The sequence below is a fragment of the Mobula hypostoma genome, chromosome 2, assembly GCF_963921235.1.
Source record: "Mobula hypostoma chromosome 2, sMobHyp1.1, whole genome shotgun sequence".
In the NCBI taxonomy this organism is placed as follows: domain Eukaryota; kingdom Metazoa; phylum Chordata; class Chondrichthyes; order Myliobatiformes; family Myliobatidae; genus Mobula; species Mobula hypostoma.
The window spans coordinates 80,338,815-80,357,122 of NC_086098.1; the positions used below are offsets into that span (position 1 = coordinate 80,338,815).

The 18,308-nt window shown below is 42.8% G+C and overlaps 1 protein-coding gene across 1 annotated transcript in view; it reads left to right on the forward strand.

Annotated features, from left to right (window-relative positions):
• The window catches only part of hcrtr2 (hypocretin (orexin) receptor 2), a 75,814-nt gene extending 60,113 nt beyond the window's left edge, over positions 1–15,701 (forward strand). Inside the window, exons 4-7 of the mRNA XM_063068643.1 lie at positions 2,968–3,083; positions 6,593–6,816; positions 10,905–11,026; positions 15,481–15,701. Of these exons, the coding sequence (XP_062924713.1) occupies positions 2,968–3,083; positions 6,593–6,816; positions 10,905–11,026; positions 15,481–15,701 (683 nt within the window). The remainder of the gene's footprint in view (positions 1–2,967; positions 3,084–6,592; positions 6,817–10,904; positions 11,027–15,480) is intronic.
• Positions 15,702–18,308: the final 2,607 nt, after the last annotated feature.

Sequence of the window (18,308 nt, forward strand, 5' to 3'; positions counted from 1 at the left end):
AGTTCTACCCTCATCCGACCTCAGTGGAAAAAGCCTGTTTGCATTTACCCTATCTATACCGCTCAGAATTTTGTATACATCTATCAAAATATCTGTCCTTCTCCTACGCTCCAAGAAATCCTAACCCATTCAACCTTTCCTGATAACTCAGGTCCTTAAGTCCTGGCAACACCCTTGTAAATTTTCTCTGTACTCTTTCAATCTTATTGATATCTCTCCTGTAGGTAGGTGACCAGAACTGCACACAATACTCCAAATTAGGCCTCATCCATATCTTGTACAACTTTAACATAATATCCCAATTCTTGTGCTTAGCACTTTGATTTACAAAGGCCAATGTGGCAAAAGCTTTCTTTGCAGCCCTATCTACCCGTGAAGCCACTTTCAAGGAATAATAGATGTGTATTCCGCAATCCCACTGTTCTACCACATTCATCACTTCACTGTGCAAATCCTACCCTGGTTTGTCCTCCCAAAATGCAACACCTCACAAGTCTGTGCATTATATTCCATCTGCCATTTTTTCCAGCTGGTCCAGATCCTCCTGCAAGCTTTGAGCTTCCTTGCTGTCCACTATGCCCCCAATCTTGGTGTTATATGCAAATTTGATAATCCAGTTTACCAAATGTAATCATGACAGTTTCAGACGCTTCAAATTAACAAAAATTCCGCAGCCTTTTTCACTTCTTGAGCTTTATTTACATAGAACATAGAATAGTACAGCACAGTACAGGCCCTTCGGCCCACAATGTTGTGCCGACCCTCAAACCCTGCCTCCTATATAAGCCCCCACCTTAAATCCCTCCATATACCTGTCTAGTAGTCTCTTAAATTTCACTAGTGTATCTGCCTCCACCACTGATTCAGGCAGTGCATTCCACGCACCAACCACTCTCTGAGTAAAAAACCTTCCTCTAATATCCCCCTTGAACTTCCCACCCCTTACCTTAAAGCCATGTCCTCTTGTATTGAGCAGTGGTGCCCTGGGGAAGAGGCGCTGGCTATCCACTCTATCTATTCCTCTTATTATCTTGTACACCTCTATCATGTCTCCTCTCATCCTCCTTCTCTCCAAAGAGTAAAGCCCTAGCTCCCTTAATCTCTGATCATAATGCATACTTTCTAAACCAGGCGGCATCCTGGTAAATCTCCTCTGTACCTTTTCCAATGCTTCCACATCCTTCCTATAGTGAGCTGACCAGAACTGGACACAGTACTCCAAGTGTGGCCTAACCAGAGTTTTATAGAGCTGCATCATTACATCGCAACTCTTAAACTCTATCCCTCAACTTATGAAAGCTAACACCCCATAAGCTTTCTTAACTACCCTATCCACCTGTGAGGCAACTTTCAGGGATCTGTGGACATGTACCCCGAGATCCCTCTGCTCCTCCACACTACCAAGTATCCTGCCATTTACTTTGTACTCTGCCTTGGAGTTTGTCCTTCCAAAGTGCACCACCTCACACTTCTCCGGGTTGAACTCCATCTGCCACTTCTCAGCCCACTTCTGCATCCTATCAATGTCTCTCTGCAATCTTTGACAATCCTCTACACTATCTACAACACCACCAACCTTTGTGTCGTCTGCAAACTTGCCAACCCACCCTTCTACCCCAACATCTAGGTCGTTAATAAAAATCACAAAAAGTAGAGGTCCCAGAACAGATCCTTGTGGGATACCACTAGTCACAATCCTCCAATCTGAATGTACTTCCCTCCACCACCACCCTCTGCCTTCTGCAGGCAAGCCAGTTCTGAATCCACCTGGCCAAACTTCCCTGGATTCCATGCCTTCTAACTTTCTGAATAAGCCTACCATGTGGAATCTTGTCAAATACCTTACTAAAATCCATACAGATCACATCCACTGCACTACCCTCATCTATATGCCTGGTCACCTCCTCAAAGAACTCTATCAGGCTTGTTAGACGTGATCTGCCCTTCACAAAGCCATGCTGACTGTCCCTGATCAGACCATGATTCTCTAAATGTCTATAGATCCTATCTCTAAGAACCTTTTCCAACAGCTTTCCCACCACAGACATAAGGCTCACTGGTCTATAATTACCCGGACTATCCCTACTACCTTTTTTGAACAAGGGGACAACATTCGCCTCCCTCCAATCCTCCGGTACCATTCCCGTGGACAACGAGGACATAAAGATCCTAGCCAGAGGCTCAGCAATCTCTTCTCTTGCCTCGTGGAGCAGCCTGGGGAATATTCCGTCAGGCCCCGGGGACTTATCTGTCTTAATGTATTTTAACAACTCCAACACCTCCTCTCCCTTAATATCAACATGCTCCAAAACATCAACCTCACTCATATTGTCCACCATCATCAAGTTCCCTCTCATTGGTGAATACCGAAGAGAATACTGGAGACTCTTTACAGATAGAGTGGGAATTGAACCCAGGTCCCTGGCACTGTAATTGCGTTATACTGACCACTACATTACCATGCATATTGAGCCTTACTTAAGAAAATAGGATGTCATCTCTTATCGAAATCTAAAATGGAAAGGAATCTATGGAAGTGTTTTCAGCAACATTACAAAGCAGTTAAACATAGAAACAGTTGGCACAAAACTTAGCAGCACCAGCCATCACCAATCAGGATTCATTTCTGCAGATGTCTGAGGAGTTTCTATGACCGTGTGTTTCCTCCGGGTGCTCTGGTTTCCTCCCACATTCTGAAGACATACGGTTAGGGTTAGGAGACACTTACATGCTGCCTCCAACGCATCCTTGGACTGTGTTGGCCTTTGACGCAAACAATGCATTTTACTGTATGTTTCAATATACACATAATAAATAAAGTTAATCATCTTAATCTTTTTACTTAATCAATGGAAGTAAAATTTAAGTTAAAACCAAGCCATAGGTCAGTATTATTATAATCTGTAAAAATTGCACTGGTGTTTGTTTTTAATATGTCTTTTATAAATCATTGTTATTTCATTACAGATGACACTTATGCCAAGATTTATCATATCTGCTTTTTCATTGTCACATATATGGCTCCTTTGTGTCTAATGATTTTGGCCTACTTTCAAATATTTCGAAAACTTTGGTGTCGACAGGTGAGTTTATGGTAAAGCAATTAACCGGAAGGTTATCATCATGTCCATTTAAGGATTACAAAGAAAGCTTTTGGCACATTGGCCTTCATTAATCAAAGTACTGAGTACGGCAGTTGGGATGTCATGTTGAAGTTGCATAAGATGTTGGTGAGGCCCAGTTTGCAGTTTTATCTGCAGTTTTGGTCACCAACCTACAGGAAAGATATCGATAAGATTGAAAGAGTACAGAGAAAATTTTCAAGGACAGCAGCAGGAGTTGATGACCTGCAATCTGAGCTTCAAAAACTGTGGCACATGAGGGAAGGGGAGCATTACTTGGATTCTCTGTTTCAGAATTCGGTCTGTGGCCAGGGAGAAGAGGGTGTGACTGTGAGTGAGGTAGGTAGTGGGATCCGAGAGATGGTGCTGGAGGAGCCTCAGCCCTTGAGCTTGTCCAACAGGTCTGAGCTTCTTGCTCCTTGTGTGGGTGAGAGTGGGGGCTGTAGGAAGGATGAGCAACCTAACAGTGGCACTGTAATTCAGGGAGCCATTCAAGAGGTGGCAGAGAAGAGAAATGTAGTGGTAATTGGGGATAGTATAGTCAGGGAATAGATGAATTCTCTGTCATGAGGATAGAGTGTCCCGAAGGCTGTGTTGCCTGCCTGCTGCCCAGGTTCAGGACAGCCTATCTGACCTGCAGAGGAATTTGCACTGGGAGGGGAAAGATCCAGCTGTCATAGTCCATGTGGGTATCAACGACAGGTGGAATGAGGAAAGAATTTCTGCTGAGAGAATTTGAGCAGCTAGCAACTAAATTAAAAATCAGAACCAAAAAGGTAATAATCTCTGGATTAATACCTGAGCCACATGCAAATTGGCATAGGGTCAAGAAGATTAGAGAATTAAATGCGTGGCTCAAGGACTGGGGTGGGAGAAGTAGGTTTGAGTTCATGGGAAATTGGTTCCAGTATTGGGGAAGGAGGGAGCTGTACCAATGGGACAGGCTCCATCTGAACCGGGATGGGACCTGGATCCTAGTGAATCCCATAACTCGGGCTGTACGTAGGACTTTAAACTAAATAGTGGGGGGGGGGTGTTCAACAGATTGGAGAAGTATGGATACGATAAAAAGGAAAAGTGTGGATGAAGGTAAAGAAAAACCAAAAGATAAAGAAAAGTAAGAGTGAAGTGAAGAAAAGTCAAATGCAGAAGAGTAAAAGATTACAAGATTTTAAAAGCCAATGTGTGTAAGGGCACTTTATCTGAATGTACTTAGTATTTGAAACAAGATCAGTGAACTTGTGGCACAGATCAGTACAAAGGGTTATGATTTAGTGGCCATTACAGAGACGTGCTTGCAGGGTGAGAGGATTGGGAATTAAATATCCAAGGACATCAGGTATTATGGAAGGATAAGCAGGAAGGTAAGGGAGATAGCATAACACTCTTAATTAAAGATGAGATCAGGGCGATATGAGAGACGATATAAGATATAAGGAGTAGAATAGAATGTTGAATCCATCTGGGTAGAGAATAGGAATAGTAAAGGGAAAAAAAAATCACTGGTGGGAGTTGTCTATCGGCCACCGAACAATAACATTACAGCGGCACAGGCCTACTACTGCTCCTGTTACTTATGTTCTTATGTTAAAAAGCCATCTCATAGGCGTTCTAGAAATTCCCTGTCTTGGAATCCAGCATCAGCCTAATTTTCCCAATTTACCAGCATATTGAAGTCCTGCATAACTATTGTAGCATTGCCCTTTTGGCATGTATTTTCTATTTCCCGCTGTAATTAGTAGGCCACATCCTTACTGCTGTTTGGGGGTCTGTATACAACTGCCATTAGGGTCTTTTTACCCTTGCACTTGCTTAGCTGTATCCACAATGATTCAACACTTTCTGACCTTATGTCAATTCTTTCTAATGATCTGATTTCATTTTTTGCCAACAGAGCAATGCCACCCCCTCTGCCTTCTTGCCTGTCCTTTAGATACAATGTTTGCCGTTGGACATCAAGCTCCCAGCTACAATCTTTCAGCCATGATTCAGTGATGCCTACAACATCATACCTGCCAATCTGTAACTGTGTCCATCTACCTCATTCTATATACTGCGTGCATTCAGATATAACAATAACACCTTTAGTCTTATATTCCTTTTCAACTTTGTTGCACCATGCTTAACCTATTGATTCCTAACTTTGTCTGAGGTCTTACCAACATTCGCCTCCACAACCTCTCTGCTAATTGAGATCACAACCCTGGATGTCACAACCCTTTAACCTGGCACCTAACTCCTTGAGCTCCCTATGCAGAACCTCATCACTCATCCTATCCATGTCATTGGTAGCTATGTGGACCATAACTTCTGGCTGTCACCCTCCCACTTAAGAATGCTGAGGACTCGACCTGAGTTACTCCAGACCCTGGCACCTGCGAGGTAACATACTATCCAGGAATCTCACACTCGACCACAGAACCTCTTGTCCATTCCCCTAACTAAGGAACCTCCTAAAACCACAATGTGCCACTTCTTCTCCCTTCCCTTCTGAGTCCCAGAGGCAGACTTGGTGCCAGATACCTGAACACTGTGACTTTCCTCTGTTTGGTCATCCCCACCACCCTCCCCGCCGCCCCCCCCCACCGCCCCCCGACAGTATCCAAAGTGATATGCCTGTTGTTGAGGGGATTGGCCACAAGGGGATCTGCACTGATAGAGGTATACAATATTATTTGGGATATATTATTTGGAGTGACAGAGAATGAGATGTTACCTGACAGAGGTGTATAAGATGATGAGAGGCATTGATCGTATGGATAGCCAGAGGCTTTTTCCCAGGGCTGAAATGGCTAACATGAGAGAGCATTGTTTTAATGTGCTTGGAAGTAGGTACAGGGGGGATGTTAGGGATAAGTTTTTCAGACAGAAGTAGTGGGTGTATGGAATGCACTGCTCACAACAGTGGTAGAAGCGGATACAATAGGGTCTATTAAGAGACTCTTAGATAAGTACATGGAGCTTAGAAAAATAGAGGGTTATGCAGTAGGGAAATTCTAGGCAGTTTCTAGAGTAGGTTACATGGCTGGCACAACATTGTGGGCCAAAGGTCCTGTAATATGCTGTAGATTTCTATGACTCTATGATAAGATAAGAGTAAACGCAAATCAGGATTTTTCCACTGAGATTGGGCAAGACTACAACTAGTGGTCATGTGTTAAGGGTGAAAGGTGAAACATTTCAGGGGAACATAAGGTGGAACTTGTTCAGTCAGAGAGTGGTGAGACCATGGAACGAGCTACCAATGCAAGTGGTGGATGTGGGTTTAACTTCACAACATTTAAGAGAAATTTGGATAGGTGCATGGAGGTATGGAGGGCAATGGTCTGGGTGCAGGTCGATGGGACCAGGCCGATTAATTGTTTGACTTGGACTAGAAGGCCCATAAAGGCCTGTTTCTGTGCTATATTGCTCTATGACTCTGACTCTAAAAGCTGGTCACTCATCATGGCCTTCTGCTGAATTTGCAGATTCCAGGCACTTTATCAGTAATAGAAAGAAACTGGAAGCCTCTTGCCTTGCAGTGTTCGACGCAAAGCATCAGGAGAGACCAAACCAGGTCAAGAACTAGAGGAGTCACTGCAGAAATCAAACAGATCCAAGCAAGACGCAAAACAGCACGGATGCTTGTGGTGGTGTTGATATTTTTTGCTTTTTGCTACCTTCCAATCAGTGTTCTAAATATTTTGAAAAGGTGAGTTGTTGAATAATTTTTGGGAACGCAAATTACTTTACCAATTTTAATACATTTGCAGCCAGAAACCTATTTCCATGGTGATTCTCTCCATGATTCAAGCATTCCCAGTGTTAATTTTTCTAAAGTTTGTGATGTTCAGCTCCTGGGTTGTCAAAAGGGATCTGTCTGAAAACCTTACCTTATTCTGTGAAAGCAGCATATTTTCAGCTCGTTTTGCATCTGTCTTCATTTACAATATGTAAGGAGTTGCAAACCCCATCACTTGGACACATGCAGAGGAACAGAGGTGGGAGTTGGACTAATTGGATAATTAATTATGGGGCAGACTGCTTCTATCAATGTTTTCATTCTCTGAGTCAATCTAAAGGGAAGGATTATTCAAAGGCCCTTAAGCATTAAGGTATTGGTATTGGAAATGGGATTGGTTTACTATCAATGAAAAGCTTGCATACTACTGTATTTATATCACATCATTACACAGTGTATTGTGGTAGAACAAGGAAAATCAATAACAATACAAAATAAAATAAAGCAGTTAAAGAGGAAGTACAGTGTGGGTAGACACTAAGGTGAAAGATCATAACTTGGTAGATTTTGAAGTCAACAGTCCATCTTATTGCACTAGGGATCCATTTAATTCTCTTAGAACAGCTGGGTAGAACCTTCCTTTGTTACTGGCAGAAGTTCTTCTATCTTCTGCTGGATGGAAGAGGCGAGAACAGAAAATTTCCAGGATGGTTGGGGTCTTTGATTATACTGAATGCCTAACTGAGGCAGTGAGAAGTGTAGACAGAGTCCATAGAGAGGAGGCTAGTTCCCATGATGTGCTGAGCTTTGTCTACAACTCTCTGTTTCTTGAGGTCATGTGTAGAGCAGTTGCCATACCAGGCCATTATGTATCTAGATATGATGCTTTCTATGATCCATCCATAAAACTTGGTAATGGTTGATTGGGACATAACAAATTTCTTTAGCCTCTGAGGAAGTAGAGGTGTTGATGATCTTTTTTGGCTGTGACATCTACATGGTTAGACCAGGACAGGCTGTTGGGGATGTTCACTCCTAGGAATTTGAAGCTCTCAACCCTCTTGACCTCAACACTGTTGATGTAGACAAGAGCAGGTGTACAGCTCCCCTTCCTGACCAGCTTTTCTGCTTGGCTGACATTGAGGGAAAGGTTGTTGGCTTGACTCCTGTTACTAAGTTCCCTGTCTCCTTCCTGTATTCTGACTCATCACTATTTGAGACATCTCCTACTACTACAATGCCAACTGCAAAGCAGTCGATCGGGAGGCAAGATTAGTGACCATTTCTGAGTGCCAGCACAAATCTGATTAGCAACCACATTAAAAAACCCGATAGTCTAACACCCAGCACTTTGGTGGGGCCAGACTACCAGATATTCAGGATTACTGGATGTCTAATACCCAGTGCACTTGACAGAGGAGTCTGAAGACCCACACTCAATGATTCAGGAACAGTTTCTTCCCCTCCACTGATTCCCGTTCAGTCCATGAACACTACCTCACTATTTCCCTTTTGCACTATTTATTTATTTTTAACGTATTAATTTTTATACCATGTACTGTACTGTGTCTGCAAACAACAAATTTCACTTCAGAAGATATAATTATAAACCTGGTTCTTGAGGTTGAAGGTTGTTTATTGTCATTCTTCAGTACACAAGTGTAAAGAATGAAATGATTGTTACTCTGGATCAGATGCTGCATATAAAAAGGTACAGTAAGTATAAAAAACACAGTAAATATAAAAGCAGTCCTATAAAACAACATAGAAGTATCTGTTGAGTGTGGCCCTATATGCATAAGATTAGCACCCAAAGGAAACAAGTGTGGCATTATGCTAACCACTCTACTACTGTTCCAGCTCATGAGGATGTACAATATGAAGTTAAGGAAAATGTTTTTGCCCTGAGGTTATGACTCTTTGCCATTCTGCTGCTCTATGATCTCTGGATCCTCAGTTGATGAGTATATTCAGGAATGAGATTCGTAGGTGTTTGGTCGCAAGGAGAAATGTAGAAACAGGGAATAATGTGGGGAGGTGGAGCTAATGTGAAAAGTCACCTGTATGCCCATCTCTTCTCTGAGGATCATCATCTTGTCATGGTGGACAGGCTTGTGAGTTCCTGCGATATTAAGAGTGATGTCATCTGGAACTTAGCCGTCTGGTGTTCAGTTCCTGGTAGGGTCCATGGTGGTAAGGTCAAGGTGGAGGTTCCAGACAAAGGGTGATCCAATCGAGACTTCCAACAGTGGAGTTGGCAGGAAATGACGACATGTCAAATGGCAGTGGAGGCTGCCAGAGAAAGGCTGTGGTATTGAAGGGCCCCCGTTGTCTTGCACTCCATGCCAGTGGACCTTGCCCCAGCTCTGTCAAGGACCATGTGGTGGCTGCCTGTGGATTAGCCTCCACATATTAAACAAAGTCACACAGTGAGTCCTCGCTAACATCCTAACATCCCAGAGTATGTGGATCCCTGCTACTTGAGGAGAACATCACACTTAATGAGCGGTCACACCCCACTACTGAAGGTCAGCGCAAGTTCAGAGAACAATCAGAGCTCTTCATAAAACTTGGATGTTTTTGTATGTACTTCATAGAACTTGGAGAGGTACTTGGAGGGGCAGAGCTTAGAGAGATATGCGTCTAACACAGGAAATTGCCATTAGCTGGGTGGGCACTATGTTCAGCATGGAGTTGTTGGGTCGAAGGGCCTGAAACCTCAATACTAGTATCATACAGTCACAGAGCCTGTATTGCTCTATGCCTCTAAAACACTATGTACAGTGGAAAAACTTTGTTTTGCATGCCATCCATGTAGATTATTTCATCATATCAATGCATTGAGATAGTACAAGGGAAAAGCAATAAGAGAATATAGTATAAAGAGTTACAGTTGCTGAGAAAAGGCCTGCAGATAAACAACAAGGTGCAGGAACCTTGACAAAATAAATTGTGAGGTCAAGAATCCATCTACTAGGGAACTGTTCAATAGTCTCATTACCATGGGATAGAAGCTGTTCTTGAGTCTGGAGGTATGTGCTTTTAGACCTTTGTATCGTCTGCCCAACGGGAGAGGGGTGAAGAAGGGATGTCTAGGGTGGGTAGATTCTTGGATTACACTTGCTGTTTTGCAGGGGCAGCAAGAAACGTAGATAGAGTTCAAAGAGGGGAGGTTGGTTTCTGCAATGTGCTGAGCTGTGTCCACAACTCTCTGCAGCTTCTTGCAGTCATGGGCAGAACAGTTGCCAGACCAAACCAGGATGCTTCTGGATCTGGTGATTCCTATAGGGTTTTGATAAAGATTAGTGAGGGTCAACAGGGACATGCTCAAGTTCCTTAGGATGTAGAGGTACTGGGCACTCTCTATGCCATGCTTATTTTGACCAGAACAGACTATTGATGGTAGTCTCTCCTTGGAACTTGAAGCTCTCAAGCCTCACAATTTCAGCAGAGCTGATGTAAATAGCAGCATGTGAACCATCCCTTTTCCTGAAGTCAATGACCAGCTCTTCTGTTTTGCTGATGTTCAGGTAAAAGTTGTTGCCATGAATCCGTGTCACTAAGCTCTCCATCTCCTTTCTGTACTCACACTCAATACTATTTGAGATCCGGCTCTGTGGAGAGAAAATTCGAGTGAGTGTTGAGATGAGGAGGAATTTCTTTACCCATAGGGTGGTGAACCTGTGGAATTTATTGCCACAGACGGCAGTGAAGGTCATGTCATTGGCTATATTTAAAGCAGAGGTTGATAAGTTCTTGATTAGTCAGGGCATCAAAGGTTACAGGGAGAAGGCAGGAGAATGGGGGTTGAGAAGGATAATAAATCAGCCACGATGGAATAGCAGCGATGACTTGATTGGCTGAAAGGCCTAATTCTGCTCTTATAGACTTATGGTAGTTTGAATTCAGAATCATTCACCTAACAGTTTCACTCTTCTAACCTGCTGAGTGTTTCCAGGACTTTCTTTAATGCCTTTAACATTAAATTTACATCTGTGGTTTATTCCCATGACTTGGCCCATCAATTGACTCTGCCTTTTGTTTGCTCACATCCACAGAGTGTTTGGGATTTTTGATAGTAGTAGTGACAGAGCAACACTCTATGCTTTGTTCACCTTCTCCCATTGGCTTGTCTATGCCAACAGTGCAGCAAATCCTATCATTTATAATTTTCTGAGTGGTAAGTTCCCTTTTTTGAATTATTTGCATTGTGTTACATCTATAACCAAATTTGCTTCCATTATAGATTTGAAATTAGGTTTAAATTGTTAGTAAATTGCTTGCATCTTGTTAACAAATCCATAACTGGAATGGTGTGTTTCCAAAGTTAAGGCAGCTTGTGGATGAACCAGGAGGCATGTTGTCTGCTGAAGGCCAGATCTGTGGCATTCAAGTCTGACAACCCAGGTCTGTACCAGAAAACCATGTATGACTTGCACAGGGCTATTTCGAGGATGAAGAGACAATTTTGAACGACGTTGGAGGCGACATCGGATGTATGACAACTCTTGCAGGGTTACCAAGACATTACTTCCTAGAATGCGAAACCCAATGAATGGCAGTAATGCTTCACTACCAGATGAACTCAACACATTCTATGCCTGCTTTGAAAGGGAGAATATAACTACAGCTGTTAAGATCCCTTCTGCACCCGGTGACCCTGTGATCTCTGTCCTGGAGGTCAATGTTAGGCTACCTTTAAAGAGGGTGAACCCTCTCAAGGCAGGAAGTCCCGATGGTGTACCTGGTAAGGCTCTGAAGACCTGTGCCAATCAACTGGCGGAGTATTCAAGGGTATTTTCAACTGCTCACTGCTATGGGCGGAAGTTTCCACTTGCTTCAAAAAGGCAACAATTATACCAGTGCCTAAGAAGTATAATGTGAACTGCCTTAATGACTATCGCCCAGTAGCATTCACAGCTACAGTGATAATCATATAACCATATAACCATGTAACAATTACAACACGGAAACAGGCCATCTCGGCCCTTCTAGTCCTTGCCGAATTCTTACTCTCACCTAGTCCCACTGACCTGCACTCAGCCCATAACCCTCCATTCCTTTCCTGTCCATATAGCGATCCAATTTAACTTTAAATGACAACATCGAACCTGCCTCAACCACTTCTGCTGGAAGCTCATTCCACACAGCTACCACTCTCTGAGTAAAGAAGTTCCCCCTCATGTTACCCTTAAATTTTTGCCCTTTAACTCTCAACTCATGTCCTCTTGTTTGAATCTCCCCCACTCTCAATGGAAAAAGCCTATCCACGTCAGCTCTATCAATCCCCCTCATAATTTTAAATACCTCTATCAAGTCCTCCCTCAACCTTCTACGCTCCAAAGAATAAAGACCCAACTTGTTCTCTGTAACTTAGGTGATGATGATGAAATGCTTTGAGAGATTGGTCATGACTAGACTGAACTCCTGCCTCAGCAAGGACCTGGACCCATTGCAATTTGCCTATCACCACAATAGGTCAACAGCAGACGCAATCTCAATGGCTCTCCACATAGCCTTGGACCACTTGGACAACACAACACAACACCTACGTCAGGATGCTGTTCATCAACTATAGCTCAGCATTTAACACCATCATTTCCACATTTCTGCAACTTCTCAATTCCACAGATTGAGAAGTTGCAGAACCTGGGCCTCTGTACCTCCCTCTGCAACTGGATCCTCGACTTCCTAACCAGAAGACCAGAATCTGTGTGGATTGGTGATAACATCTCCTCCTCGCTGATGATCAACACTGGTGCACCTCAGGGGTGTGTGCTTAGCCCACTGCTCTACTCTCTCTATACCCATGACTGTGTGGCTAGGCATAGCTCAAATACCATCTTCAAATTCACTGATGATACAACCATTGTCAGTAGAATCTCAGATGAAGATGAGAGGGTGTACAGGAGTGAGATATGCCAACTAGTGGAGTGGTGTCACAGCAACAACCTGGCACTCAACATCAGTAAGATGAAAGAGCTGATTGTGGACTTCAGGAAGGGTAAGACAAAGGAACACATACCAATCCTCATAGAGGGATCAGAAGTGGAGAGAGTGAGCAGTTTCAAGTTCCTAGGTGTCAAGATCTCTGAGGACCTAACCTGGTCCCAATATATTGATGCAGTTATAAAGAAGGCAATACTTCATTAGGAGTTTGAAGAGATTTGGTACGTCAACAAATACACTCAAAAACTTCTATAGATGTACTGTGGAGAGCATTCTGACAGGCTGCATCACTGTCTGGTATGGAGGGTCTACTGCACAGGACTGAAAGAAGGTGCAGAGGGTTGTAAATCTAGTCAGCTCCATCTTGGTTACTAGCCTACAAAGTACTCAGGGCATCTCAGGGAGTGGTGCCTCAGGAAGGCAGCATTCATTATTAAGGACCTGAACACCCAGGGCATGCCCTTTTCTCACTGTTACCATCAGGTAGGAGGTACAGAAGCCTGAAGGCACACACTCAGTGATTCAGGAACAGCTTCTTCCCCTCTGCCATCCGAATCCTAAATGGACATTGAACCTGTGAACCCTACCTTACTTTTTTAATATATATTATTTTTGTTTTTTGCACTATTTTTTAATCTATTCAATATACATATACTGTAATTGATTTACTTACTTATTTTTCTTCTTCTTCTTCTATATTATGTACTACATTGAGCTGCTACTGCTAAGTTAAAAAATCTCATGACACATGCCGGTGATAATAAACCTGATTCTGATTCTGAAGTACTTGGCAGCCTTGGCAGTAGTTGTTTTCAGGTGTATTTCCATGGTTTAAGAAATTGTATATTCTTGCATTACAGGAAAGAGAAGAATGTTTTTCATTGTGATGTGCTCATTTCTACTAAAATTCAAGCTTGCTACTGTTGTTGTCAAGTGAGAACAAAGTGTTTAGACAATATCTCAAAAAATAGATACTGTTTAGACAATAAGTGTTTAGACAATATATCAGAACAAGTAGAATTCAGAATCATACTTATTATCACTGACTTGTACACTAATTGGCTACTTCATTAGGGAGCTCCTGGTACCTCCTGTACCTAATAAGATGGCCACTGAGTGTATGTTCATGGTCTTCAGCTGCTGGACCCCATCTGCTTCAAGATTTGAAGTGTTATGCTTTCAGAGATTCCCTTCTGTACACCACTGATGAAACATGAGGTTATTTGAGTTGCTGTCACCTTCCCGTCTGCTTGAACCAGTCTGGGCATTCTTCTGTGACCTCTCCCATTAGAAATTAGAGCCACTGGCATGCCTTCCTCATGAATGCATTAGTGTTGGGACCAGGATAGAACCTCCGAGATGCTGACACTCAAGAACATGAAGCTGCTTTACAAACGGACTGACTTTATTCCACAGACCTGCTAAGTATTCCCATTCCCTGCTGCATGTAGACCAGACAGAGGTAGCAGACACCAACAGAATCAACAATCTTATTCGTAAGGCCAGTGATGTCGTGGGGATGGAACTGGACTCTCTCACGGTGGTGTCTGAAAAGAGGATGCTGTCTAAGTTGCATGCCATCTTGGTCAACGTCTCCCATCCACTACATAATGTACTGGATGGGGACAGGAGTACATTCAGCCAGAGACTCATTCCTCCAAGATGCAGCACAGAGCCTCACAGGACATCATTCCTGCCTGTGGCCATCAAACTTTACAACTCCTCCCTTGGAAGGTCAGACATCCTGAGCCAATCGGCTGGTCCTGGACTTATTTCATAATTTACTGGCATAATTTAAGTATTGCTATTTAACTATTTATGGTTCTATTACTATTTATTATTTATGGTGCAACCGTAACGAAAACCAATTTCCCCCTGGGATCAATAAGGTATGACTATGACTATGATACCATCAGGGGTATGGACAGCGTAGAGAGGAAATGTTTCCCCATAACATACGCGGAGCAGTCTGCAAGACAGAAGTGCAGCTGCAAATCGGATTCTCACCTGGTGGAAGATGCTTGTGGTTCTGTAATAGACAGTAGATCCACACTGCTGGATTTTGATGTTTTTATCCAAGATTCTTTTGGAAATCAAGAAGGAGGCATAAAACTTGTTGCTTCATGATTGTTTAATTAAGCACTAGTAGAATTAAGATAATTGGAAACATAGAGCTACAAATGTCGAATAGCTAAGAGCAAAGAACAGGAAAGGACTAAAAAGAAAGCAGGGCAATGTGTTCAACTTTTTTGTACCATAGGTAAGAAACATTCCATTCAAATTTGTAGATAAGAGTAAACCGATCAGATAGCCCATATTCAAATAATGTGATACCAAGAAAAGCTTCCAGAATCGTGCCAGGAGCTGTGACCACTAGGGGACACACTGAACAGTTGCATATGCATACTGTGACCAGTAAGAATTATATTAAACAGTTACATGTAAACAAATAGTTATATAAAATATAAACAGGCAATTAGTTGTTAAACTGCAAAGAAAATAACAATTGAGCAGTCCAGTCCAACAGCACCACCAGTCCCCTAGTCAGCAAAACAAAATTGCTGATCATTAACTCCAGGTGGGGGCAATTTCACGTTTTCTGATTTTCTTTTCCAGCTATTATTAATCACCGATTACCTGAGAAGATTTCATGATTGATTGAAAGGGTTCTGCTCTTTTTTCAAGGCAAATTTCGGGAAGAGTTTAAGACTGCATTTTCATGCTTTGACCGGAGCGATCGTCAGAACGAGGAGCATCTCACCAGGGGGCGGACAAGCACCGAGAGCCATAAGTCCTTGACTGCGCAGATGTCACACTACAGCAACAGCTCCAGAACATCAGAGAACATAGTGCTTACAAATGTAACTACTTTACAGGCCAGCGCATTCACTGGAAATGGTGCCTGATGACTTGTGTATCTCGACACAATGAATATCAAACGCGAAGATGTGTCGCTGAAGGCATCAATTTTTTAAAACTTGTAACTCATATTATTAAAGCTCACCGTGGCAGAGAATGATGCTTCCTAAGCTGCCTTTTCAGAACTTAGAAAAATACAGCACAATACAGGCCCATGACGTTGTGCCAACCTTCTAACCTATTCTAAGATCAATCGATCCCTTCTTTCCCCTATAGCGCTCCATTTTTCTTTTATCCACATGCCTATTGGAGTCTGTTAAGTGTCTGTAATATATCTGCCTCTAACACCAACCCTGGTAGTGTGTTCCAAGCACTCACCATTCTCCATGTAAAAAGCTTACCTGTGACATCCCTTCTATAACTTTCCTCCAATCACCTTAAAATTATGCCCCCTCATATTAGCTATTCCCACTCAGGAAAAAGTCTCTGGCTGCCCACTTTATCTATGCCTCTCATCATCTTGTACACCTCCATCAGGTCACCTGTCATTCTCCTTCACTCCAAAGAAAAAAGCCCTAGCTCGCTTAACCTTTCCTCATAGGACATGCCCTCTAGTTAAGGCAGCATCCTGGTAAATATCCTCTGCACTCCCTCTAAAGCTTCCACATCCTTCCTATAATGAAGCAATCAGAACTGAGCACAATACTCCAAGTGTGATGATATTTTCCCATATATTTTGACCAGAATCCAGGTGAGACTGAACTTAGTCTGAATTTTGGAAGATAGAGATTAGCTTTATATTTCACATGTACATCGAAACATACAGTGAACTGCATTACTTGCGTCAGTGTCCAACACAGTCCATGGATGTGCCCGGGCCAGCCTACCAGTGTCTCCATGCTGACACCAATGTAGCATGCCCACATCTCACTAACCCTAACTGTACGTCTTTGGAATGTGGTAGGAAACCCACATGACCACATGGAGAATGTACAAGTTCCTTTCAGACAGTGGCAGAAATTGGGCTATGATTGCTGTGAAGCACTGCACTATCCTCTACACTTGGTCCTGGTGAGGCCATGTGGCCCATCATAACCCTGCCAGTTACAACTGGGCTTGACAGACTGACTGCTTTTCCCTACCTTTGCCACCATAGCCAAAGTTGTTTATCATTGCCTGCACAAATGTATGAATGCACAGGTGTAATGAAAAACTTACTGACAGCAACATCACAGACATGTAGCGTCAGATAAACAGCATTCACAAGGAAAACATAAACTATGCACAAATCACATGCAGTTGTTACAAGAGAGAACACATCTAGGACAAAAAAGAAGTAAATTTTAGTGCAAATTGATCAGTGTTGCTATACTGATGTAGTAATTAGAATTGTGCAGGTCGATTCAAGAACTTAATGATTGAAGGATAGCAACTGTTTTTGAACCTGATTGTGTGGGTCTTCAGGCTTCTGTACCTCCTGCCTGATAGCATGGCCTGGATGGCGGGGATCTTTGATGATTGGTGTTGCCTTCTGAGGCAGTGCCTCCTGTAGATACAACTAACGGTTGGGAGGGATGTGCTCTGCGTTGTGCTGCACAGAATTCATTATTCTCTGCAGCATTCAAAATGCTGTACCAGACTATGATGAAACCAATCAGAACATTTTAAACAGCCTCATTAAAAAACTGATAGTTTCTTAAAAAAATAAGATGAAGGTCTCAGTCTTCTCTGTTCTTTCAACTGGTGTGTTCCAGATCCCACTACCCTGGTGCAAAAGCGTTTTGCAACATACTACAGTGGTGCAGCAGATAGAGTCACTACCTCACAGCTCCAGTTAGCTGGGTTCAGTCTGGACCTCTGGTACTGTCTGTGTGGAGTTTGCATGTTCTCCTGTGTCCATGTAGGTTTCCCCTGACGTCTTTCCCACATGTCTGGCTTGGTAGGTTCAATAGCTATTGCAATTAAAAAGATGGGGTGGGTTGGCAGAAAATGAGTGGAACTGAGAGAAATTGGAGACTATTTTTAAAAAGTTGTTAATGAACAACACACACAAAATTCTGAAGGAACTCAGCTGGTCAGGCAGCACCTATGGAAAGGAATAGAGGTCTCAGGCTGAAACTTTGACTATTTATTCCACTCCATAGATGCTGCCTGACCTGCTGAATTCCTCCAGCATTTTGTGTGTGTCTTTCAGTATTTCCAGCATCTGCAGAGTATCTTGTGTTTATGATCGATGTTAATAGTAGTTTGATGTTTGATGTTTGACACAGATCTGGTGTGCCTCTTTCTGTGCCTAACCTTGTGTTATCCTTTGTTAGTTGCCCTTTTGCTCTTAATATAATGTAATATCTCTTAGGATAGTCATTTATCTTATAATACCATAAAACACAGGAGCGGAATTAGGCCATTCAGCTCATTGAGTCTGCTCCACCATTTCATCAACGCCATTCTGCCTTCTCCCCATAACCTTTGACACCCTTACTAATCAAGAACCTATCAACCTCCACTTTAAATATAGCCAATGGCTTGGCCTCCATAGCCATCTGTGGCAATGAATTCCACAGATTCACCACTTTCTGGCTAACGAAATTCCTCCTCATCTCTATTCTAGATGGACATCCCTCTATTCTTAAGCTGTGCTCTCTGGTCCTAGA